This window comes from Salvia splendens, chromosome 11 (assembly GCF_004379255.2).
Source record: "Salvia splendens isolate huo1 chromosome 11, SspV2, whole genome shotgun sequence".
Taxonomy (NCBI): Eukaryota; Viridiplantae; Streptophyta; class Magnoliopsida; order Lamiales; family Lamiaceae; genus Salvia; species Salvia splendens.
In genome coordinates, this window is record NC_056042.1 from 11176815 (window position 1) to 11201301 (window position 24487).

At 37.1% G+C, this 24487-nt stretch overlaps 1 protein-coding gene across 1 annotated transcript; it reads right to left on the reverse strand.

The window, feature by feature from the left end:
- Positions 1-10788: 10788 nt before the first annotated feature.
- On the reverse strand, positions 10789-19275 carry LOC121755589 (WAT1-related protein At3g28050-like). The gene is made up of 8 exons (XM_042150911.1): positions 18963-19275; positions 13282-13355; positions 12913-13026; positions 12570-12810; positions 12327-12485; positions 12016-12167; positions 11712-11894; positions 10789-11017 (listed from the first exon to the last, which is right to left on the reverse strand). The coding sequence occupies exons 1-7, from the start codon at positions 19137-19139 to the stop codon at positions 11738-11740; spliced, it is 1074 nt and encodes a 357-aa protein (XP_042006845.1). The 5' UTR covers positions 19140-19275; the 3' UTR covers positions 10789-11017; positions 11712-11737.
- Between the last annotated feature and the right edge of the window lie 5212 nt (positions 19276-24487).

Consider the following 24487-nt stretch of genomic DNA (forward strand, 5'->3'; position numbering starts at 1 on the left):
CCCCTGCAATCTCAAATTGTTCTCTTCATTCCAAAGGTATACTCCCTAATTTTGGAAATCCCCTACATTCAAACATTCATAGTAGTACACAAATTAAAAATTTTGAATCTGCTGAATGTTTTGTGCTTGATAAAGTCTCGATCTTTAAGGCCATTAGAAATTATCCTCTCGTTTCTTTAATCTCTAGTTCTTGGAAATCCTTTTCTGTCCATTAATATTTGAAATCCAATAATTAGAAATCATATGAAAGCTTGGGTAATAATAGAATGGGGAAAAGGGAGAGCGAGAGCTTACCGGTTGTGAGAAACGGCACTGCTGACGGAGGAGCAGGGTAGCGGCTGGATTGCAGTGTGATGGCGACGACGGTGCTGAGACAGAGACAGCGACAACACAGTATCGACGGCGGCGACGGAAGGGCGTGAGGCGGCGCCGAGTTTGGGACGAGGGAGATGAATTGTAGTAGAGGAGAGAGAGAGAGAGTGATATTTAGAGGGAGACAGAGAGTAAAAAGAAAGAATTTGAGAAGTAGGGAGAGAAAGAGTTGATGTTGGGTTTTCTTTTAGAAGACGAATTGGGGTAGGAGTATACTTTTAATATATCTTCTTTTCTTGTGCAAATGTGGAGTATGGAATATACTAATACTATGCACTGTGTTGTGAAAGGAGTATATACACGTGGGTTATGGTAGGGAGTATGTATGTGTAGTGATTTGGGAGTATTAAGTATATTTGTTGGTTTGACTTTTCTTTTGGACTTAGTTATATGGCTAGTTAATTAGTAATGTTTGGTTCATTATTTTGGTTGCAAGTTTGGGCTAAATGGAATCAATTAGTGGATGAGGATTCATGTACTGGGTTGTTCTAATTAACTAAAAGAATCGTAGTTTTGGTGTGGTGAGAATTTAAATAATAGGATTATTCTGGTTCAGTGAGGATCGAGGGAATAAATAACGTGAGACTTTTGTGTTTAATTGATGATTCAGTTTTGTCGAAGAAAGAACAAAGGATAAATTGAGCACACACTTAGGATGCGTGCATTGTTAAATTTATTTATTTGTAAAGTGATTTTTGCATATCATGTTATTTCAAAAATGGTGAGCTTGTGCACGTTGTTTGCGGTGGGAACAGAAAGTGATTGAGAAGTAAGCGTTTGAGGTGGGCTTTCTTTTTAAATAAGGACTATGTCATAGATACTTTTTATGTGAAAGGAGGTGGAAGGTGTTTGTCTTGCCATGTTTTGTTTTTGAATAAACCTATCTGAAGTGGCTATGCCATGTATGTTTAATCGAATTCGGGTCCCAGTAGGGCCGCAAACCCTGCTCGGACTAGTCTACACCCCGTAGATCGTGTGCTATCTCTTTGGAGTTGGCCGGTCTAGTGACTTGGTTCGTGGCCACGTTCCTTGTCATGTATGTTCAGATATGGTGATGGTGAATGTGGATGGAAAATGGTTGGCCGACCGAACTTGTGAAATATATGTTTTTGGTGTACTTGGGTTTCTTTTAATTAAAACCCCCAAGGTCACTTGATTATGGCTTGACAAACTATGTTTTGGCATGCGTCCACTGAGTGCATAAAGTACTCAGCCATGCATATTGTTTTTCTTAATGTGCAGATTGAGCGGCGATGGACGTGGAGGATGTTGAGCAGAGTTCATGGATTGTTTTGTCATGATTAATAATTGTTGGATTTGTCGTGTCTTCATACTCGACATTTTCCGTATCTTGAAGGCTTCCGCTAAGAGTCCTTTTCTTTGGAATTGCTTATTCGTGGAGAGTCTAACTCGTTTGAAAATTGTTTATTTTCTATTCTTTATTTACTTAGAGTTGGTATTATTGTTAGGATAATATTATGACGTTTTCAAAGTTAATCCAGTTACTAAATTTTTTGTCAAATGTGTATGTTTTTCCCCTTTCTTCCCCGCTTCTTTAATCCTACCCTAGTCGCGATCAACCGTGTTTTCTATCCTTAGAAAATGCGGGCGTGACAACTGTCTGGCGTACGGCCGCTCTGACCGGGACTTCCTCTTCTGGAGGTGGCGCCCGCACCACTGCGACCTCCCCTCGTTCCGCCCTTCCTCCTTCCTCCGCCTCGTCTCCAACAAACATATCGCCTTCGTCGGCGACTCTCTCGCCCGGAACCAGCTCAAGTCTCTCCTCTACATGACGGCCGCCGCGGTCGAGCCGCACCTCGTCTACACCTCCGGCGAAGACAAGTTCCGGAGATGGATCATTCAATCCCACAACGCCACCTTCTCCATCTACTAGTCTCCTTTTCTAGTGAAAGGGATTGAGAAATCAACTGAGAGAAACTACAACCAGCTTTTCCTTGATTCGCCCAATGAGATTTCGGCGAAGAATTTGGATGATTTTGACATTCTTATATTCTCCACGGGGCATTGGTTCCTACACCCCGCGGTTTATTACCAAAACGGCGACGTTTTGGGGTGCCACTACTGCGAGAATCACACGGAGATGGGATTCTATGACGTGCTCGGGAGAGCTTTGAAGACGGCTTTCGTGAGCGTAATCGAGAGAGGGAAGGAAAAAGAGATGGATGTTGTATTGACGACGTTTACGCCGGTGCATTTCGAGGGGGATTGGGACAAGTTGGGGGCATGTACGAAAACGACGCCGTATAGGGAGGGGGAGAAGGTTCTAGTAGTGATGAATGAGGAGATGAGGAGGGTTGGGGTGGAAAAAGTGGAGGAGGCTAGGGTTAGGGATTTTTCCAAGGTTAGGTTTAGGGTTTTGGATGTGTCGAAGATCGCCTTGCTAAGTCCGGACGGGCACCCTGGCCCGTACATGAACCCGAACCCATTTGCCAATGGTGTGGGCGAGCATGTGCAGAATGATTGTGTGCACTGGTGTTTGCCTGGCCCCATTGACACATGGAATTGGATTTTTTTGGATTTGATTTTACGAGATTCGTGATTTATTTCTTAGTGATTTTTGTTTAGACTTAGTTAGTTATTCTTTTTTAGTCCATTTTAATGAGAGTGATTCGGATCATGATTTTTGGTTAGACTATTGTTTAGTTTGAGTTTTTTTTTTTGTTTTATTTCAGACGATATTATTTTAATTTTGGTTGTTAGTACAGTGAGGCTTTTTGGAATTACAAGTATAATGAATTAATGTAGTAAATATTTGCATGAACCAAGAAACATGTCCTACAATAGAATCATTGCCTAAAATGAGAGAAGCAATTTATTGTGCCCGAAAATTTTGAAAAATCAATAAAATTTAAGAAAAATTAAAAATATATTTTATTCGAATTAACATGAACAAATTAATTAACCTTTGATATTTTACCATATATATTGGGATTAATTCATGCATATAGGCTATAGCCAGCATTAAATAATTATGTGGAAAAATATCCAACTTATAATTGACATTTTTTTGTCACAAGGTACAAAAATTCAATTACTGTTACTACAAAAGCAGCCACAAGTCCACAACCATGCATGCACTATACTTTTAGATTTTGGTGTGCGATCAAAATATGTGGCTCACATGACACTCAACAAATCTTCTTTCTATTAGATGGAAAACATATACTCCTGTATGAAGATTTGGTTGACTAAAATATTTATATTTTATTGTATATTCCGCGATCAGAAACAGAATTCCCACCCCCTACTAGGCAATGTTTTAAAAACCGGACCGGCCAGCGAACCGGTGTCGTTACTGGTTCACTGGTTCAACCGGTTCACTGGTCGAACCATTGGTTGAACCGTAATACTGTTTATACATATATATTTATTTATTTAGTTATAAATAATAAAATTTAATTACATGTTTTATCAATAAATATTATAGTATTATACTTTTAATTGTATTATTATAGAAAACAAGTCTTATATTAGTATATTAGAATATTTAATGACGTTAAGTTTGAATACAATAATAAACTATAATACACAATATTAAAAACTAGTATTAAAGTCTATGTATAATTATAAACTCCTATATTGTAAAATATAGTGATTGTAAAAATATAATTAAAATATAAGAAATATATTATAATTAACAATTTCTTAAAAGAATATAGAATTAAAATGAATTATCTTAAAAGAATATAAAATTAAAATGAATTATCTTAAAAGAATACAAAACTAATATGAATTATTAGTTTTGGTGGAAAAAGAATTTCAGATTTAATGTATAAGGATAATTAATGTTCATAATATTTCAAAATGATCATGTGGTGGAGTGGTAAAGAAGTTGATATTTAGAGATGAGGTCATGTGTTCAAGTCTTAGCAACAACAAATTTAAAAAAAAAAAATTTTGAAAAATTGAACAAAATTTAAAAAAAAAATTTGAAAAATTGAAAAACCGGTTTCCGGTTCGCGGTTGGACCGGTCCGACCGGCCGGTTCCACCGGTTCGCGGCGGTTCAATGTGCTAGTGGTTTTTAGGGGTGAATCGGACCGGACTGCCTACCGGTTCGCGGTTGAACCGGTCGAACCGGCCGGTCCGGTCCGGTTTTTAAAACATTGCTACTAGGTAACATTGAAAAATTGACATAAATAGTAAATACATGATTGGACATTTTAGATATTTTATATTAAAAATATATTAATAATTATTACATATTTATACTTTGACTACTATCATTTAGGAAAAGATTCAGTTTTCTAAATGATAGTGATTTTGAGACTTAATGTCCCTATAATATAATACCCTTATGTTTTATTTTCTATAATTAAAATTTATATATACCCTTATGATTTTATTGAATTTTTGCTATATTTGTTTGTGTTACTACTATATTTTATCAGTTTTCTGTATTAATGGTTTATTATTGTGTTTATATTTGGATTATACTCTTACGATTAATAACCTTATGATTCTTATTCCGTAATAAAGTCATCCGTATCATTCAGAATTGGTTGAAATTATAAAAACTAGATTTTAAAAACCGTATCATTCAGAATTGGTTATAAAATTAACCTTAATTAATACCCCTGTATACAAATAAATGATTTTAATATGCAGGAGTAATAAAGTGTATGTACAAAATTCAAATTTAACTAAAAATAAAATATAATGCTAAAATTACTACTTAAACTATGTTATCATAGTGTCATAATTTCAAAAAATCATTTTCCTTTCCAAATGAATTTGTCATAAATATAGCCGCATAATTATAACTGCAAAATTTGTCATATATTTGTTGCATTATTTCTATGCAAAACTTCATCAACATTAGGCAATTTCAAGAATACTCCGTATCAAATTTTTTCTTCTATTTTTCTCAAAACTTAAATAGCTTGCCCGTTTAACAAATTGCCTTCAAAAAATTAAATGAGATATATGACTTAAAAAAGAATTATTAACAAATATTCACATCAAAGTATTATATTATAGTATTTATAAATGATAAAATTGACCATTTATACTTAATTATTATTAATATTATCCAACCAGTTAATTTTCATAAAGTGATTTCCTTATAAACTTGACATATTGACTCAAAAATCACACAACGTAATTAAATTGGTAATAATAAAAAAAGTAAAAGGAAAATATTTAATAGTATGAATCCAACTATATTATCATTAAATAAATTTTAAAATTATCCACATGTATATATAATTATTTATTAGCAGGATTATGTTAAAATGCATATAGATCTTAAAATGAGTGAATGAGATTAAAGCTCATGAATTTCAATAAATAGTAGATAAAATATCAACAAAAGGGTAAAATAGTCAATTTGTTATAACATAATAATTTTCATAAATTGTCTTATATCAACATAGTGTATTATTACAAATATCAACATTGTGACCTGAAAATCTCAACACAAGTACCAGAAAACATCAATACAGTTTTATTGATATTGTACATGCATTATATTGGGATGATTTAATGCATTTGTTGATATTTAATCTACTAATCAACATATACAAAAATTAAAATTAAAATTATAAAATTTCATCATCTGATCTACTTCGGAACATATGCAGTTGAGATCTGGTTAGAATCCTTATGAAATTATCTATAATTTGATATATTTTTTACGAAAAAATAATTTAAATCGAGAGAGTTACATAAATTTAAAATTTTAAGATGATTTTGAGGAGAGATAAAGTAGTTAATTTTAACTACCATATATAAGAACTGACATTAATACCCTTTAAATTTATTTAATAATTTTTTTATTTAAATATAATCCACGTTGATATTATTTCAATAACTTAAATCTCTTACTTTAATAACTAAAATTTGGTCTTAATTTGAGATTGATAATTAATTAGCCAGATCATTACTATCTAATTTATTGATTATGGTTAAGTGATTTTATATTGTGCTCCATTGACTCAAAAATCATGAAGCATAAATAGACACTTTGATTGATTATTTCATCAAACTTTATTATATTATTGAAAATTCAAAACGTATACTCCCCATATGTTACAACCGCACTTAGATAAAGATAGCAAGTTCGAGAAAACAACAACTAGAGGGGGTTGAAGAAGTGGCGACTAGAGGTGAGTAAAAAAATCGAAAACCGAATATCCGAATCGAACCAAACCAAAATTTTAAAATTCATTTCAGTTTTTTCGGTTTTTCGGTTTTTCGGTTCGGTTCGGTTTTGAAAATGCAAATATTTTGGTTTTTTAGTTCGGGCGAAGAAAAAAACCGAAAAACTGAATTATATATATATTAATTTAATATATTATATCATGTATAATAAATATTCTTTTAATATATTCTACTATATAATATATATTATTAATTTTATATTATATATATTTATTCTATTAGTATATATAAAATAAAATAAATTATACATATATATATATATATTAATATTATATGTTTTTTTTCGATTTTTCATTTTTTTCGGTTTTGTTCGGGGTTTTCGGTTTTTTAAGTTTGGTTTTCGATTTTTCAGTTTCGGTTTTTTGGGTTCAGTTCGGTTTGGATTTTGAATTAAATTCGATTTTTCAGTTTTGACAAAATACCGAACCGAACCGAAACCCGAATGCACACCCCTAGCAAAATTATAAAGGGGTATAGATTTAGAACTCATAAGTAACATGGATAATAGCAAATGACTAATGTACAGCCAAAGTATTCGAGCACACGAGTTCGACCAAAAGATATGTCATGTGAATACAATCGATTAGAGATTTGATTATAGTTTCTCATCAATTAAAATACAGTATACACAAATCGCTGTGAGATATACACTAGTTGTTAGGCTGTGAGAACTATACTAGTTATTAGCACCGACTCCGGTCTCAGCCGGAGCGGATCACTACCGTCAATCAGCACATCACCGTATAATATGGGAGTATTCAAAACGTATACTCCCCATGAGATGGAGGGAGTATTTCATAATTTCAAAAGGAAGTATTTTATTTGTATGCACAGTAACATGTTAGATAAATAAAACCCACCGGATATGTTTAATCATCGGTTAGAAGTTCTGGCACCGATCTTACTTTCTTTCGATTTCATGTCCCAGTCGTTGTAGAAGAGCCCCGAGGTCGCCGGAGCCTGAACAGTCACCTTCGTGCTCGCGATTACCGTCCATACCCGTTCCTCACGACTCTGCCTCACCGTGGACTACGAGCTTGGCTCGACGTCAACCTCTTCGGTAAAAGATCGAACCCTTCCCCCGTCTCTTATTGTCTTAAAACATCTTTAGTGGTTAAAAAAACAGATTCATAGTGCAAGAATGATACTCCTTACCAAGGTAGTTGAGTCGTATTCCTTTTTGGATTGTCTCAGGGTAGTTGAGTCATTTTCTTTTTCGGCAAAAACTTTATCCTCTCTCATATCTTACAATCTTTACCCCTCTTACTTATTTTCTCTTTTATTTTACTCTCTCTACTTTAATATTTCACACACCAATTTTTTAAATCTTGTGCCTAAAATAAATGCCCCAACTACCTTGCGACAGAGGGAGTATTATACTTTTCATTGCATGGGGATTCTCAAACTCCTGGGTCCATCTCTTTGTGGTGTTACAACCCTAAAAGCCATGGATTAAATGTGTAGTTCACTCTTCTAAAAATCTCGTGTCATCACCCAAGTGTTATACTCCATTCGTCTCACAATAAGAGTTAGATTTTGCTATTTCGGTTTGTCCCATAATAAGAGTCACACTTCACTTTTATCATAAAGTGTATGTATGTCCTCCATTCCACTAATCCACTTCACTCACATTTTATTATAAAACTAATATAAAAAAGGTGGACCTCATATTCCATTAAAATTTTTAATTCCTTTACATTTCTTAAAACCCGTGCCCATATCAAATGTAACTCTTATTGTGAGATAGAGAGAGTATCTATTATGGGATGAATGAAATACTATTTTGAAAATGGAGAGGTTAGACCATCTCCAACAGTACTGCAAAACCTAAAATGCATTAGAAAAATACCTCCAATGGAAATGGCGGATCCAGGAATTAAAAATCGTGGGGTCGAACAAAATAATAAATAAAATATTTAAATAAATATTTATAAAAATACATTACATATAAAATATATTTATCTTAGGCTAAACACGATACTTGGCTCTTGAGTACAATTCGGAATATTTACATAAATAAATTTTCGTAATTTGAGATAACCATTAATTTCTCTTTCATCATTTCATTCTTGTTTGAATTATTATCAACTATCCCACGATCTTCTAGTCGTGATTCTTGTTCAACATTACCTAGAACAACTAACGATGACTTTTTTAAGAAAATTTAATCCATCAATCTAAATGGAAGGTAATTAAAATCAATAAATAAAAAATAAAGATAATGATATATTTATTAAGATCAGGGTAAAAATATTACTAAATAAAAGTAAATATTAAAGAAGTGGAACCAAATTTTAAAATCATAACAATCTAGAAAAATTATTATTATAAATGATTAGGTATATTGTTATGTTCGGTTTTTAAAAACCAAATAGCACCAAAAACAATTGTAGCAGTTATTCGATGACTTTTTAAGAAAATTTAATCCATCAATCTAAATGGAAGGTAATTAAAATCAATAAATAAAAAAAATAAAGATAATGATATATTTATTAAAATCAGGGTAAAAATATTACTAAATAAAAGTAAATATTAAAGAAGTGGAACCAAATCTTAAAATCATAACAATCTAGAAAAAATATTATTATTAATGATTAGGTATATTGTTATGTTCGGTTTTTAAACACCAAATAGCACCCAAAAAAATTGGAACCAAATCCAAATTTTAAAAACTTTACTTTAAATCTGAAAGCATATTATATAATATTATTATAAATAATGCTCAATAAAATATAATCTCATACTGTATAAAATCGGTCCTCCATTTTAGTGCGTCGCATAGAATTATTTAGTAAGATATTCAGTAAAATATACTACTAGTAATTTATTTTATCTCTTTTGATAAATACTCCTCTTCCTTTCTTTTTTAAGGGAGTATTAATTATTAGAGCACTAGTCTTCTTCCCCAATTATCCTCTGTCATTCGGGTATCACAGATTTCAGAGTTAAGGGGAGAATTCCGGACACATATTCACGGAATCATGGGCAGAATTCCGAACACCGTGGGATCGGGAACCGATGGGAGGATTTTTCTGGCTATTCTCCGGCGACGGCGGTAGGGTCGGCTGACCCCACTCGACCCCACCTCCCTCTGCCGCTGTTCAATGGTACTGCAAAACCAATCCCATTATAAATTTTTGAAGAAAAAATACTATCTTTAGGTTTGCACTAAAAGTATATTAAAAACATTTTTCATAGTTTGAGTTATTGCATTCAACTCCGAATCAATTCATATATATCAAAATAGAAGAAGAGAAGAAAGAAAAATTAAAGTACAGAGATTAAAAAACTTACAAAGAAAATGTAGCAGCGTGAGAAAGAAAAAGAAGTGGTAAAATAATAACCTAATCTAATCTTATTAATATTTGATTAATTATTAAATGGTGGGCAGGCCCATATTAGTATTATACTATTATTCAACATAATTTTACAAAAAAAATCCATTATTTTACTGAGCCGTTACTTTAGCGGTACATATAAATCTATGAAATCAATTATTTTATTAGATTTTATTAAATAGATTAGTAACTTAGCGGTACATATAAATCTATGAAATTAATTATTTTATTAGTTAATTAAATACTGTATGTACATTAATATTATTCAAACCAACTATGCTATTAAATATAACAGAAAATAGTTAAACATTAGTAATTAAAACACTTTTTATTGTGGTATTGAATTTTAATATTGAGTTTTAGTTATTTTATGTGTACGTTATATTATTTTTTATAGAATTTTTATTGTATTTAAAATTTAAAAATTTTATAACTTATTATTTAAAAATAATAGATTTCATATTTAGTTATATTAATTAATAAATCTTATATTATACTTATTTAATTTAATTTAATTTAAGATAGTGACAAAGTGTCATTGGGTTAGTTAGTGTGTAATTTAGATAAAATATATAGGTATGATTGAAAAGTATAAAAAGTTAGTGGTCGAGGAATATTCTTTTGGTTTGAGTTTAGTATAAATGGCAAGAGCAAAATCAATATTTAGTGTGACATTTACATTAAAATGAGTTTGAGTTTAGTGTAATGGTTGAAGATGATCTTATATAGAAGAGAGTGTCAAATCCATATTCTGTGATAAAGTAACCTCTTCATTTTCCTATTTTTATTATAATGCTGTTATGAAATTTTAGTTATTTTCCCTTTAACTCGAGCAACCACATCAAACTATTACAAGACATCTCATGCAGTAATAACAGTCATAAAACAGAACATAATTTGGATAAAAACCAGTAGGAAAATACCCCCAGGCATATATTTCAGAAGATGAAAATTCAATTTGTACACATTTTACAGAGACAAAAACTTCCCACCACCAATAACAATTAAAATGTGTAGTGCCATTTTAACAATAATATAGTACAAGATTTGGATCCCACTGAAAACAAAGATTTGAAGGTCATGCTTCCCATGTTTAGACAATGTCTCGCTATTGACTTGTCCCACCTGCAGCCAGGACAGGTTCAGCAAAAATACTCACGCAGAGTAGAACAATATGCACGAATGTCAACGAATATTCAACGAAGAAACATAGAGAAATTTGACATCGTACAAGAGAAAATCATTTAGTATATGATGAGGAGGCATGTATGTGAAAGGATAGGAAAGAAAAGATAGTTATATAGTTGTCGAACATGTACATCGACCTCTAAAGCTTTGGGATATTCAGCTCTACAAGAAAGGGTAGAAAATGGACGTGGCTCCTGCACGTTGAAGCAATTTCTGGATGGTATGAGAAGAAAGTAGACTCCTAGCATTGTTTAAGAACATAAGTCCTGATAAATCACGCGTCTCAGTAATGGTGTAGATGAAACTTCAGTAATTCTACATTTTTCCTAAAGAACATTCTTGCCTTTTAATCCTATAATAATGTCTATAGAAAGATTTTTCTTGTTGGAAGTTACTATCATCGGTCTTAGATCATCATTCCTTTACCCGAATCCGACGGACTATTCATACTATAATAAGTTGTGCTGAAAGCTCCAACAGATTATTGAACATTTATCAGTACTACTTAGTTTATTTATAGCAAGAAGTTAAAAGAAGCAGGCAAACTAAAAAAATTGGATGAACATATAGAGATATGATCATTGAGCTGCATAGGACTTCCCTCCCAAGAGAGAGAGAGAGAGAGAAATACCTCCTTACATTAGTGAGTGAATGGCATCATGATCTGTCTATTGACGTCGTCCGCTCATACTCAATGGGCAGAAGAGGGGCCTTCTCACTATTTGTTGTGTTCTTGTCAATCACCTTTAATTCTTTTGCCTTTCCCCACATCACGGAGTAGAACCCGATAACTATGATAACTGACCCCAACAAACTGTATAAAAACCAAATCTATAAACAAAAACACAAGAATAAAAACAGCCATAAAAGAACCCAAGCTTTTGTACAAATTCATAAATTTCAGAGCTATATAAAAAAAAATCCAAAAACCTCACCTTCCTAGATACAGTATGTCGTCCAAGAAGATAACACCGAGCACAGCAGATATCACAATTCCCAACGGATGAAACATTGCAACGAAAAGAGGACCCTTTTTGTGCAGACACCATGCAGTTACACTGACTTGGAATGCAGAACCAAACACTCCCTACGACGAAGAAGAGTTGTATAAATTATACAGCCAAATACGAAAAAGGTGATTTTCCTGACTTTATATTCAACGTGACAAACTGATCTCCATCTAATGCATTGCCTAACATTGAGAATTTTAGATAGAAGTTATAAACCAGCTCAGCTATTCACCTACCGAATACAGAACAGCAATCAGTCTGATATTAGGCTGCAACGACCAAGCACTAAGTTCGCGATCAGTAATAAGAGACACGAATGTCGACAGAATGGCAGCAAAGAAGCAGTAAAAGAATACTATAATCAGCTCTGCCGGGTATTTCTTAAGAATCGAGGCCTGCATAAGTAAAAAAAATGAAAAGATTTCATTCGTAGCTCGTCTTGTTCTCTTCATTCTTCATTGCCATAGGTATAGCTATACCTGTACAATTATGTAGGCTGAAGCTACGACACAGTCTGCAGCAAGGAATAACCCTCCGATAATCCAGCTTGACTGTGCTGCTAATACACCAATATACTCGTAATGCAACTTAGGAGACGATAGATGAGTTAGGATCTCGGGGCCTTTGTACAGAGTGACAACAAAGGCGCCAGAAATGGAGACGACCGTTCCCAACGTTTTTGCTAGAAAACTCGAACTCCTACAGTTTAGCACTTCCATCCTAAACACAATACAATCAAAGTTTATGCAATTGCCAATTCCCTCTCATGAAAGATAAGCCACTGGTCGATGTAAGCACAATGTTTGGCATGAAATTAAGAACCTGAATACGACAGCAAGCACGAAGGTGAATCCGGGTATGAGATTCAGCATTGCTGAGGCGAACTCAGCAGAAGTGTAACTGATTCCAGTGTATCCAGTCAGCTGAGCCAAACATCTGCAATGTTATTACCAAAAACACATTGAATAAACAGAAATCAAGATATTCCCCCAAATTCATCAAGGCACAAACTCAATGGTGCAAGAACCTAATCAGAAATTAAAACAGAGATGCAAAAGCAAAAGCCACATTACAACATCATGCTCTCCCAATTGGATGGAGACGGAGTCATAAAAATACGAACTTTGATCTTTCTTTCATAAATTGGTTGCATTCTCAATTAATTCAAATAAAAGGTATCAAGAAACTTGCCCAAGAACACCTAAGGAAAAAAATCCACAAAGAATCAAGAATGTCAGCGGCGGCCGATTAGATGATGTTACGATCTTACGCCGCGATCGACCTATCGTAGCTCGTCACTGCCGAACTCGATGACTTCTTCGCGGTCGGCTGCCGAACTCCGTGATTTCTTCGCGGTCGGCCTATCTTACCTCGTCACTGCCGAGCTCAGTGACCTCTTCTCGGTCTTCCTCTCTTAGTTCGGCGTTGCCGAACTCAGCGATAAAACGCCGATCTCAACACTTGAATGATCAATAGAATGGATTGCATTAACAATGATAATGTTCTACAATCGAATAAGAAGCAAAGAGGAGCTCGCGATCCACGATCGGAGCTTAACAAACATACAACTCACAATATTCACGACAACTCAAAAGAAAGAACAACTACTGCTATTTATACTCTCTGTATCTTAGCTCACTTCCTTCTCATTGGCTAGCAACACGTCACTGCCCTCTTCTTATTGGTTGAGACCTCTTAACTAATGCCACGTCACCGCGCTCTCCTTATATATCGCATGCATGTTCGCTAATGTTGCATGCATGTAAGCTAATTACGGTTTATACTCATGCATGCAACAATGCTCCCCTCTTAAGGTTCCTTTTCCACAAGGAACCATGGAAATCTGGCTTTAATCACCTCCGCAAACTCCCATGAAGCATCTGCCGGCGATTTTCCCTCCCAATGGATGAGCCATTTAGTAGCCGCTTGATTATGTCTCTTAACCATTTTTCTGTCGAGTATCGCCTGAGGAATAGCGTCATTTAAGTGAGATATCTCTGGTAGATCAGTTACGGGGCCTGTTGGAGGGGAAGCTGGTTTCAACAATGATACATGAAACACATTATGAATTGTAGCCGAGGCTGGTAGATTGAGTTTATAAGCTACTGCACCAATCCTATCCAATATCTGATATGGACCAAAGTATTTGGGCTCAAATTTGTGGTGTTTTCCTCGGATGGATCTCTGCCTATACTCTCTCAATTTCAACCAAACCCACTCCCCTATCTCAAACTCCTTATCACTTCTGTGTTTGTCCGCTTGTTTCTTCATTCTGTCAGCCGCTTTCTGGACATTTCGTTTAAGTATAGCAAGCATCTCTTCTCTGTCTCTGAGAGCAAGATCGACTGCTTCAATATTGGAATCACCCGGTAAATAAGGAACATGTAAAGGAGGTGCAAAGCCATATAGAGCTTCAAAAGGAGTCATTCTAATACTCGAGTGATAGGTAGTATTGTACCAGTACTCAGCCAAACTCAACCAATGGAACCAAGTATGCGGTTTCTCTCCCATAGCACAACGTAAATAGCATTGTAAACTTCGGTTGACTATTTCAGTTTGCCCATCCGTTTCTGGGTGATAAGCCGTGGAATACAACAACTCAACCCCTAACAAGCTCATGAATTCTTTCCAGAAACTTCCCACAAAGATAGCTCCTCTATCACTCACAATCTTAACTGGCATTCCATGCAATTTAAACACAGAATCCATAAACACCTCAGCTACTTTCTTTGCTGTAAATGGGTGTGAAAGAGCCATAAAATGTGCATATTTACTTAGTCTATCCACCACCACAAATATAGTGTCATAACCTTGAGAGCTCGGCAAGGCTTCAACAAAATCCATTGAGATATCTGTATAAATTGCAGTAGGTATTGGGAGAGGCTGTAATAATCCAGACGGAGAAGTATTACCAGGCTTGTATTTTTGGCAAGTAACACATAGTCGCACAAACTCTCTGACATCTTTTCTCAGTTTCGGCCAATATAACAGGGCAGCTATCCTCTTGTAAGTTCCCAATACTCCTGAATGACCAGCCAAGGCAGATCCATGGAAAGTAGATAAGATCTGAGCCTTAAGTAACACATCATTTCCCACCACCAGCTTGCCTTTTCTTCTCAGTTCTTCCCTCTCCCAACTAAATTTTGGATGAGACTCTGTATTCTGCCTTTTTTCTTCCAAAATTTTCTGGATCAGAGTGTCTTTTTTCCATGATTCCTTAACTTTTGCAATTAACTCAAGAGGAATCACAAAGGAAGTTAGAGCATAAGTCATCACTTCTGGAATTCTAGACAAAGCATCAGCCACTGAATTCTCAATGCCTTTCTTGTATCTAATTTCATAATCAAATTGCATTAGCTTGGTCATCCAAGCTTGTTGAGTAGGTGTAGTCAGCTTCTGATCCATCAAATATTTCAAACTCTGATGATCAGTCAGAATGATGAACTTCTTGCCTTGCAAATAATGATACCACTTCTTCACAGCCATTAAAATAGCCAACAATTCCTTCTCATATACTGATAAAGTCTGATATTTAGGAGATAGAGACTTACTAATGAAGGCTATGGGGTGCTTATCTTGCATTAGCACAGCTCCAATTCCAAATCCCGAAGCATCAGTCTCTATAACGAACTCTTTAGAAAAATCTGGCAAGGCCAACACAGGAGCTGTTATCATAGCCATTTTCAGCTTTTCAAAAGCTTCTTGTGCTTCATTTGTCCACTTGAATGTATTGCCCTTAATCACCTCTATCAGTGGTCTAGCTATCACTCCATAATGATGCACAAATCTCCTGTAATAGCCAGTTAAGCCAAGGAAGCTTCTCACTTGTTTGACAGTCTTAGGCTGAGGCCAATGTTTCACTGCTTCTATTTTTCCTTCATCAGTTGAGACCCCTTCATGAGATATAACATGACCGAGATACTCCACTTTCTTACACCCAAAAGTACACTTGCTCCTTTTAGCTAATAAGCTATGTTCTTTCATCAATTCCAGAACCACTCTCAAGTGTTGCTCATGGGCCTCTTGGTTGCTGCTGTAGACTAGAATATCATCAAAGAATACCAGTATAAATTTCCTCAAATAACTTCTGAAAATTGTGTTCATTAGATTCTGAAATGTTGCTGGAGCATTTGTCAAACCAAATGGCATGACTAAAAACTCATAGTGCCCGGAGTGAGTTTTAAAAGCAGTCTTATGGACATCCTCCGGTCTCATCCTTACTTGCCAGTAACCTGACCTTAAATCAATCTTTGAGAACCAAGCAGCCTTACCCAATTCATCTAGCAACTCCTCAATAACAGGTATAGGGTACTTGTCTTTGACAGTGATAGCATTCAATGCTCTATAATCCACACACATTCTCCAAGTAGAGTCCTTCTTTTTAACCAACACAATGGAACTTGCAAAAGGGCTCTCACTATGTCGAATAACTCCAGCCTTAAGCATATCTTCAATCATAGCTTCAATAACATTTTTCTGATGTGCAGCATATTTATAAGGTCTCATGTTGATGGCATCTGCTCCCTCTTTTAAAATAATTTTGTGATCCAGTTCTCTCTGTGGAGGTAGTGTTTTCGGCTCCTCAAATATTTCAGCAAACTCTTTAAGAATCATATTAAGCTTTGGCCAAATTTCCTCAACACTAAGCTCATAACATAAATCTGCCTCCAACTCAACAGCAGGTATCCACTGACTGAGCTTTCTCTCATTAACATCAGCTTCATCTGGATTCATTATGTGTAGAAAATTCAATTGCTCAACCTTAGGTGACCATCTCTCACCTTGTAGTTTCACTTCCTCTCCATTCAACTTGAAGACCATACTGAGATTGTTAAAATTCCACTTAATCTCGCCCAAAGTGGATAACCATTCTCCACCCAATATCAGATCATAAGTCTCCAGAGTAATAAGATAGACTTCACTCTGAAATCTGGATCCTTGCATCTCCCATTCCAACCTATTGCATTTTTGGGTACATTGCAGAATCTGCCCATTAGCTACTTCCACAGCTTTTGAATTAACAGGAAGTAGTTCACAATTGATTTTTCTAGCCACTTTCGAGCTTAAAAAATTGTGAGTGCTACCAGTATCTATCAATATTCTCAAGATCTTACCCTGACATTTCCCTCTAATCCTCATTACTTGAGGTCCATCCTTTCCCCACACAGCATGTAAGGAGAGCTGCAGATCAGATTTCTCATCTTCTTCTTCATCCTCACTCACTTCCTGCACCTCATTACTTCCCACTTCTCCTACCTCAAGTAGCTGCACAACATATGATCTTCTCTTACTACACTGGTGGTTTGGAGTGAATTTCTCCGTGCACCAGAAACACTCTTTTCTTGCCCTCTTTTCATCCATTTCTTTTGGAGTCAAATTGGTACTAGCTCTAACACCATTCGGTCTACCAACCTCCTTGTTACTTCCATTCCAGTTATTCAAGACTCCAACCTTATTAGTAGCAGTCACAGCCAAAGGTTTGCTATTAGAATAGTAGCTACTGCTCGCTTGAACATGGCTCTGACTAACCTTTGTTTTAACACCTAGAGCTCTCACAGTCAACTCTTGTAGTTTAGCTAAAGAGTAAGCCTCAGATAATGCCTTAGGTCTAAACATACGCACAGGCATTTGTAGTTCATCAATTAATCCAGATAAGAAGAAGCTCAAAGCTTGATCCTCTCTAATTCCAGCTCTAGGATATAATTCATCAAAGGTATCCATGTAATTTTGTAGCGTACCTGTTTGTTTGAGGTTCCTGAGGTCAGCTAATGGATCCTCATATGCGTGAGCACCAAAGCGAGCGGCCAAGGATGAACTATAGCTCGACCAATCCGCGTACGCCATATCTCCATGTAAGCTTTCAAAACCTCGATGCCACAGCAAAGCCTTCCCTTCTAGATGAATTGCAGCCACTCTAACCTTATCCTCTTCAGGTACCTTAGCCACTTGGAAAAAGTACTCAGCTCTCATCATCCACCCTTCAAAACCGTCTCCATCGAATTTAGGAAATTCATATCGCGTCGATCTTCCTCCATTTTCATACCGATTCCAACCAGTCTCCATTTCATTATTTTTCTGATTCTGCAAATTAAGCGCAGCAATTGTTTGCGACATCTCCATCATCTCGGCCTTATGCTCTTCTCGCATCTCTTGCAATTTCTGTTCCATCGCCTCCAACATTTTCTTCTCCATTTCCGCACCTCGAGTCACCGTTCCGACGTCCGGAGATCGATTGCTCTGATACCAATTGTTACGATCTTACGCCGCGATCGACCTATCGTAGCTCGTCACTGCCGAACTCAGTGACTTCTTCGCGGTCGGCTGCCGAACTCCGTGATTTCTTCGCGGTCGGCCTATCTTACCTCGTCACTGCCGAGCTCAGTGACCTCTTCTCGGTCTTCCTCTCTTAGTTCGGCGTTGCCGAACTCAGCGATAAAACGCCGATCTCAACACTTGAATGATCAATAGAATGGATTGCATTAACAATGATAATGTTCTACAATCGAATAAGAAGCAAAGAGGAGCTCGCGATCCACGATCGGAGCTTAACAAACATACAACTCACAATATTCACGACAACTCAAAAGAAAGAACAACTACTGCTATTTATACTCTCTGTATCTTAGCTCACTTCCTTCTCATTGGCTAGCAACACGTCACTGCCCTCTTCTTATTGGTTGAGACCTCTTAACTAATGCCACGTCACCGCGCTCTCCTTATATATCGCATGCATGTTCGCTAATGTTGCATGCATGTAAGCTAATTACGGTTTATACTCATGCATGCAACAGATGACCTGCAACAAAAAAAACAATTAGTTAAATAGAGAAGAAGTGAGAGAGAGAAAAGAGGGAAGTATTCCACCTGTGAACGAGGAGGGATAGAGGAAGAAGGATTAGGGCGGCGAGGGCGTTGGAGTAAGCGACGAAAGTGTAATTAGTCATTCCAGAAGCAAGGGCGCTTTTGCTGATGATAATGAGGCCAACTTGCGCGGTTGAGGCAAGCACCATCCCCAAATACGGCGTCGCAGCGTGCTCCGCCAGCCCCATCTCGCCGCCGTCAATTTTAGCTAGTGATGTTGGCTTGGTGTAAGTTGTTCAAACAGATTCGGAATTTAGTGACGGGCATTCAACAATTTTTTTAAGTACTCCCACATTTTGTTAGGTGTCTAGATTCAATGGATGAAATTGAATGAGAATTTGATTTTAAGATAACAAAGAGATTGGTGGGGACGCGGTCGCACTGCGGGACATTTGCGGTGGAGATCAGAGCATCCACTATAGGTATAGGCGGACGTCCCAAATAGCCCCGACCTTTTTTTGTCCATAGTCCCAATTTTTTTGTCCACAATCCCAAATTTTTGTTTCGGCCACTTTAGACGGACACTTCCAATAGCTCCACAATTTTATAATCAATTTTCATTTTAATTTTAAAACAAAATACATGTACATAATCCCTCAATTTACAAAACTCCAACATCTCCGGCTCCATTTCCGCCGAATCCCCCTGCTCCGCCACCCTGATTTCGTTAGATCTCTCTCAAAACTCCATCTCCGGCGAGCTCTCTGACCTGGCCAGCCTCGCCGCTTGTTCCTCCCTCTCCTCCTCAATCTCTCCGCCAACACAATCAACCAATCCCCCCACTCTCCCCCAAGCGCCGCCGCGTTTTCCTCCCTCAAAACCCTCGATCTCTCCCACAACAACATCTCCGGCGACTCCTCCGCCTCGTGGCTGCTCTCCGCCTCCGCATTCCCCTCCATCCAGCAATTGTCGCTCCAATTCAACAAGCTCGCCGGAATCCTCCCAGATCTCAACAATTCAACTCAACTCCGATCGCCGAAAAAAATCGAAGGGGGAGACGGCGCGCCGACCGCCCCGCCGCCCCGCCATCGCCCCGTCCTCACCCTCTAGTCGCCGAAGGTGCGTCCGCCCCACTATAGACCGGCGCGCCGACCGCCCCGCCATCGCCCCGTCCTCGCCCCCATTTTTTCATCCGCCTCGTGGCGGACGTCCCTCCCACTATAGTCTGCCCCGTCGTCGCCCCCTCCGAGTCGTCCGCCCCGCCTCGCATATAGTGGATGCTCTCAGAATGGCTGAATGCCTGAATTGCATGGGAGGTTAGGTTAGGCTGAGGGATAGGTGTTTTCGATATTTTTGTTTCAAATTTCATCTATAAATAATCTACTACAACTAATTTGATCATTGTTGCTAGATTGATACTCTCTTTCTTCCCTCATAGTTTGAGTAATCTTTTCATTTTGAGAAATTCCCTCATAATTGAGTCATTTCTATATAAAGTAATTTTTTTCTCTTTCTTAGGTTTTCTATTATTTTATTATCTTTACTTTATTCACTTTCTATTTATTCTCGGAACGGAGGGAGTATCAATATGATCATTGTTGCTTGATTGATGAGTAATGAGGATTCTATTCACAAATGCAACCGAATTCTTGAATAATTGATAAATGACCGCTACAAACGATATTGACCGTCTGATAATTAATGGATAATGACTGACGTCACAAACAATATAGACCGTTTGATAAGTCATGGATAATTATTGATGTCGTAAATGATAGCAAAAGAAGAAAAACTCACCAAATATTATTAATGAAGGCATGAATTTTCATCCATCATAATGAAGCTTTATAAAGGCATTAACTTCAAAGATTAAACAAAACTTAAAAGAAATATATATAGCCATTAATTTCAAAATATAATAAAATAAAATTTTAAAGAAATAAATTAAAAGGAAATCCTAATTAATAGAAAAAAATACTCCACCAAATAATTAATATTGTTCCATCTACTTAGTATAATTAACTATGAAAACATATAAATACCCTAAATAAAATACCAAAATAAATTAAGCTATTTAGATAAAAACCCAAATTTATAAAAAGAAAACAAATTAAAATTAACTTATGATAGCATGTATTTAAATTGGAGTGTGGAGGTCTCAGTTGATTGCTACTCCCTCCATTCCATAAAGTTTGTCTCATTTTACTATTTTCATCTGTCACACAGAATTTGTCCTAATTGAAATTTTTCTAAAAATAGATATAAATACATCTCTCAATCTCCTCAATGTGAGACGCTTATTCCACTATACACCTCCATTTAATAAAAAGTCAAGCAATTTTATAAACATGTGCTGAGTCAAATTGGGACAAATTTGTGGGACGGAGGGGGTACTTGAGATAGCCAGTGGTTTAATTCTAAGTACTGTTAATTATGGAGCCTAATTTATCTCCTACCATGATTATGATTTGTTTCCTTGAAGTATTTTTTCCTTGTGATATATGTTTCCTAGTTTGACTAGAATTAGGGTTCTCTAGTTGCTTATAAATAGAGGTGCTCCCTCATTGTTAAATCATGTTTATTCTGAAATTATATAGTGAAATCCATAGCTTGGCATCGCCCCCAGACGTAGATACACATTGTATCGAACTGGGTAAACAATTTCTGGTGTTCATTCTCTTTCATATTCGTGATTGCCTGTGTTTATTTCCCAACAACTGGTATCAGAGCCTAGGGTTTAAGAGGCAGAAATCACGATGGGGATCGACGAGAAAATTGTTGTAGAGAAGTTCGACGGATCTGATTTCGGATTTTGGAATATGCAGATTGAGGATTACCTGTACGGTAAAGATCTCTGGAAGCCTTTAAAAACTAAACCTGAAAAGATGGAACAGGAGGAGTGGGAGCTGCTGGACAGAAAAGCGATGAACGCGATTAGGCTATCGTTGTCCAAGGATGTGGCTTATCACACGACTGCAGCAAAGTCGACAAAGGAGATGATGAAGATCTTGGAGGACATGTATCATAAACCATCAACGGCAAACAAGGTACATCTGATTAGACGATTGTTTAATTTTAGAATGCAAGAGGGAAAGCTGGTGCAACAACATCTCAAAGAGTTCAACATGATTACTTCGCAACTGAACTCGGTTGATATAAAATTCGATGATGAAATTCGTGCCCTGATTTTGCTATCATCTATGCCTGAGAGTTGGGCTGGCACAGTGACAGCAGTTACTGCTAGAGAGACAAACCTAACAATTGACAGAGTAAGAGATCTGATGATTGGTGAGGAAGTTCGCCGGAGAGAATCAGAATCTTCTACTTCGAGATCAGCACTGAATATTGAACAGAGAGGCAGATCGAAGGGAAAGCAAAATCGTGGAAGATCAAATTCTAGAGGGAGGAGCCAATCCAAGAAGGATATGGATAAAGTTAAATGCTGGAATTGTGATGAGTTTGGGCATTTTAGAAATCAGTGTGAGGCACCGAAGAAGTATAAGAATAAGGATCAGAAGAACAAGAAGACAGCAAACGCTACCATGTCTGATGATGATGGTGAGGCGTTGGTCTTGAGTGTCAGTAGTCCGATGGAATCGTGGGTATTGGATTCTGGAGCGTCGTTCCACTCCTGCAGCAATGTGGAGATAATGGAAGACTACGTTTCTGGCGATTTTGGGAAGGTACATCTGGCTGATGACGAGCCCTTAGATATAGTGGGAAAGGGAAACGTGAAGGTAGTGACGTCCAATGGATCCGTGATAAAACTGAATGGAGTCAGACACATTCCAGGATTGCAGAGAAGTTTGATTTCGATTGGGCAGCTTGATGCAGAAGGGTACACTGTGACGTTTGGCTGCAACAATTGGAAGATTACCAAGGGAGCTATGATAGTAGCTCGAGGTAAGAAGGAGGGTACGTTGTATACCACAACTAACTCCAAAGATTGCATTGATATTGCAAGTGAGGCAAATAATGCAGATTTGTGGCACTGTCGTCTTGACCACATGAGCGAGAAAGAGATGAAGATAACATGCTCAAGAGGTTTACTGTCTGGCCTGAAAACTGTTGAAGTTGGCCTGTGCGAGGATTGCGTGTTTGGGAAACAGAAAATGGTGAGTTTCTCAAGAGGAGGCAGAAAATTGAAGACACGGAAGTTGGAGATGGTCCACACGGATCTATGGGGACCAGCACCTGTGAAGTCCCTAGGAGGCTCTGAATATTATATGACTTTCATCGACGACTCTACTAGAAAGCTATGGGTTTATTTTCTGAAGAGTAAATCCGATGCGTTTGACGTTTTTAGGAAGTGGAAAGCCCTTGTTGAAACTGAAACCGGGCTGAAGGTGAAGTGTCTAAGATCCGATAATGGAGGAGAATATGAACTTGCAAAGTTCAAGGAGTTCTGCGCCGAGAATAGAATCCGCATGGAGAAAACTGTGAAAGGAACTCCACAGCAGAATGGAATCGCAGAGCGTATGAACAGAACGTTGAACGAGCGAGCAAGATGCATGAGATTGAAAAGTGGATTGCCAAAGAGTTTTTGGGCAGATGCAGTCAACACAGCTGCATTCCTAATTAATAGAGGTCCATCAGTTCCCTTGGAGTTTCGGATACCCGAGGAGGTTTGGACAGGAAAAGAGGTAAATCTATCTTTCCTACGCATCTTTGGTTGTGTTGCTTATGCTCAAGTTAGTTCCGTTGAGAGAAGTAAGTTGGATGCTAAATCTATTAAGTGTACGTTCATTGGTTATGGAGGCGATGAGTTCGGTTATAGACTCTGGGATGAGCAGAACCGTAAGGTTATTCGCAGTAGAGATGTCATTTTCAATGAACAAGTATTGTACCAGGATAGATTGGAGGCGTCGAGTCCCAGCAGTTCTGAGCCACAAGTGGTCGAGCTAGACATCTCAAACTCGAGTGGGAGCAAAGAGAGTCAGAATGCTGAAGAGGTGCTTGAAGAAGAACCAAGCACTCCACCACCGACTATTCCGCTGCCTAAATTGACTACAGAGCGACGTGCACCTGATAGGTACTCGCTCTCTAATTTCTATTTGTTACTTACTGATGGTGGTGAGCCCGAGTGTTATGCAGAGGCAGGAGAAGGCCCTGATAAACGAATGTGGAAAATTGCCATGGATGATGAGTTTGCCTCTCTTCTCCTGAATGGCACATGGGAGCTTGTGGAACTTCATAAAGGGAAAAAGGCATTGCATTGCAAGTGGGTCTATCGAATCAAATGTGAAGCTGATGGTAGCAAGCGCTACAAGGCTAGGCTGGTTGTCAAGGGATTTGAGCAACGATACGGTATTGATTATACAGATGTGTTCACTCATGTTGTGAAACTAACTACTATTCGTTTAGTGTTGAGTATGGTAGTTGCAGAAAATCTATTGTTACATCAGATGGATATAAAGACGGCATTCATTCATGGTGATTTGGAGGATGAGTTGTACATAACACAACCTGAAGGATTCGTAGTAAAAGGAATGGAAAATCTTGTGTGCAAGTTGAAGAAGAGCTTGTATGGTTTAAAGCAAGCTCCAAAGCAGTGGTACAAGAAGTTTGATAGATTCATGATGGAGATTGGATATAA

Bases quoted from the DNA above. Each gene is read 5' to 3' on its own strand.
- LOC121755589 (XM_042150911.1), bottom strand. From the start codon at position 19,139: ATGGGGCTGGCGGAGCACGCTGCGACGCCGTATTTGGGGATGGTGCTT. The intron at 12,486-12,569 runs GTATAGCTATAC...TTACTTATGCAG, and splicing joins CAGCCTACATAATTGTACAG to GCCTCGATTCTTAAGAAATA. The intron at 12,168-12,326 runs GTAGGTGAATAG...TCTTCGTCGTAG, and splicing joins TGATTGCTGTTCTGTATTCG to GGAGTGTTTGGTTCTGCATT.